At 42.0% G+C, this 2,563-nt stretch overlaps 1 protein-coding gene across 1 annotated transcript; it reads left to right on the top strand.

The window, feature by feature from the left end:
• The first annotated feature begins 1,000 nt into the window (after positions 1 to 1,000).
• On the top strand, positions 1,001 to 1,918 carry LOC113893763 (olfactory receptor 8S1-like). Its single transcript, XM_027543623.1, has one exon. The coding sequence runs from the start codon at positions 1,001 to 1,003 to the stop codon at positions 1,916 to 1,918; it is 918 nt and encodes a 305-aa protein (XP_027399424.1).
• The last annotated feature ends 645 nt before the right edge of the window (positions 1,919 to 2,563 follow it).

Here is a 2,563-nt window from a genome sequence, read left to right as displayed (position 1 = left end):
TTTACAAATGGCATGAAGGCACAGACAAGAGATGCACCTGAATAGATTACACAAACTGAGCCTGGAGATTACGAGCAGAGTATGTTCCCATATTGGTCAGCAGTTTCTTATGATCACCTTTATAACATCTGGGATATTGCTGTGCCCCTTTCTCTTTAATTAATTCCCTTTCTCCTCACTCTGCAAATCTCCAGCCACTACCCCTCTTCACTTTCCATTATTGACCCTATTTAAATAGTTAGTGAAAAATAAAAGCCTTTTTTTTTTATGGCAGTTTCCTTTTTAAAACCAAATCTACTTACTTCATGAATGTTTGGTGAAGTAAACCCTCTTCTGCCTTTGGCCATGCTCTGCTTTTGCTCTGAGACCCAGCTGCTCCGAAAGACACCATTTCTGCAATTTTCTCTTATTCCTCCTGTAATTTCTCCCTCTTTACTAGTTTATTATTAACAGTTCACAAACATTGTCAAGTAACTTTAATAATAAAACAATAGCAAGTAAAGTCTTAAGACATTAAAGAAAGAACAATGAAAGTGGAGAGGGAGTTGATCTAGGGTTGGGATCCCACAACCCAAGTTGATCTAGGGTTGGCTTCCCTGGTGGCTCAGAGGGTAAAGCGTCTGCCTACAATGTGGGAGACCCAGGTTCAATTCCTGAGTCGGGAAGATCCCCTGGAGAAGGAAATGGCAACCCACTCCGGTACTCTTGCCTGGAAAATCCCGTGGATGGAAAAGCCCTTAGGCTACCATCTATGGGGTTGAAAAGAGTGGGACATGACTGAGAAACTTCACTTTTCACATTTTAGGATCCCACAGAAAAAATTATTACAGGTTTTGGTAAACTTAGAGACTTGAGGAAATTTATCATTTCAGAACTTACATTTTTGAGTAGGCATAAAGCTTTGTGAATGGAGAGGGTTAAAACACTTGGATATTTGTTAGACGTCAGTAAAGACTTCACCTGATTTTTTTCTTGCATTCCCAAGAAAATATCGAAGGCAATGAGAAACCACAGTGTTGTCTCTGAGTTTATTCTCCTCGGGCTGTCTGCTGACCCCCAAATCCAAGCTCTGCTCTTTGTGCTGTTCTTTGTTATTTACACCCTGACCCTGATGGGGAACCTGATGCTGCTGCTGGTGATCAGGGTGGATTCCCAGCTTCACATCCCCATGTACTTTTTCCTGGGACAGTTGTCTTTTCTGGATGTCTGCCACTCTTCTGTAACTGTACCCAAGCTATTGGAGAACCTCCTGTCTGAGAAGAAAACCATCTCAGTAGAAGGCTGCATGGCTCAGGTCTTCTTTGTGTTTGCCACTGGAGGCACAGAATCCTGCCTACTTGCTGTCATGGCCTATGATCGCTATGTTGCCATCACTTCTCCTCTGCTCTATGGCCAGGTGATGAACAGACAGCTGTGTATGGGGCTCGTGGGGGGCTCATGGGGCTTGGCTTTTCTGGATGCTCTCATCAATATCCTTGTAGCTCTCAACTTAGACTTCTGTGAGGCTCAAAATATCCACCACTTCAGCTGTGAGCTGCCCTCTCTTTACCCTTTGTCTTGCTCTGGTGTGTCTGCAAGCTTTACTGCCCTGCTCTGCTCCAGCCTCCTGCATTTCTTTGGAAATTTCCTCTTGATATTTTTCTCCTATGTTCGCATTTTGTTCACCATCCTGAGCATCAGCTCCACCAAAGGCAGAAGTAAGGCCTTCTCCACTTGTTCCTCCCACCTCACTGCAGTGATCTTCTTTTATGGCTCAGGTTTACTCCGCTATCTCATGCCAAATTCAGGATCCATTCAAGAGCTGATCTTCTCCTTGCAGTATAGTGTGGTCACTCCCATGCTGAATCCTCTCATCTACAGCCTGAAGAACAAGGAGGTGAAGGCAGCTGTGAGAAGAATGCTGAGAAGATGTTTCTAGCATTTCAAATCATAGATAAAAAAAATCAAAATGATGAAGAACTTGGGTAGAATTGCAATAAATAATGCCTGGATATTTAGGAGAATTCTCTGATATAAGGATCTGCAAGATGCCATACATTTTTTTCTTGAAAATACTTAAGAAAAGGTGAAGACGTTTTATGGAATGATACCAGTTTCATTCTAGTTAGAGGAAGGTGGTTGGATCAACCTTTTATCTTGCAATTCTTCTCACAAAAATATTTAATTTATTACACACAGTATGGTAGATATTGTTATTACCTGCTTAGGCATTCTTTACCATTTTTCCAGTAACTAAACTCCAACTAAAGTCTCATAGAGATTGCTAATCACAGTGTCCCCAAATCTTCCCCATCTCTTCTCATTACTTGCTCATCCTTTTTGACACAGTGGCTGGTACAGGAATGAGCACATGGTCAATGCCAGATCACTCACCCTCTTAAGATATTTGAAACTGTTTATTTTATTGAATCTACATGTTCCAATAGAGATTACAAGTGACACATTTGTTTATCCTGCTTCAAACCATTTACCTAATACCCAACCATCTGCAGCTTTGTGGGAGCCCCGAGACAAAAGATTTCCTGGTTCATACACGTGTGTGTGTGTGCATGCTCAGTCGCTT

This window comes from Bos indicus x Bos taurus, chromosome 5 (assembly GCF_003369695.1).
Source record: "Bos indicus x Bos taurus breed Angus x Brahman F1 hybrid chromosome 5, Bos_hybrid_MaternalHap_v2.0, whole genome shotgun sequence".
Taxonomy (NCBI): domain Eukaryota; kingdom Metazoa; phylum Chordata; class Mammalia; order Artiodactyla; family Bovidae; genus Bos; species Bos indicus x Bos taurus.
The sequence above is the reverse complement of the archived record's forward strand: the minus strand, read 5'-3'. Positions and strand labels throughout refer to the sequence as shown.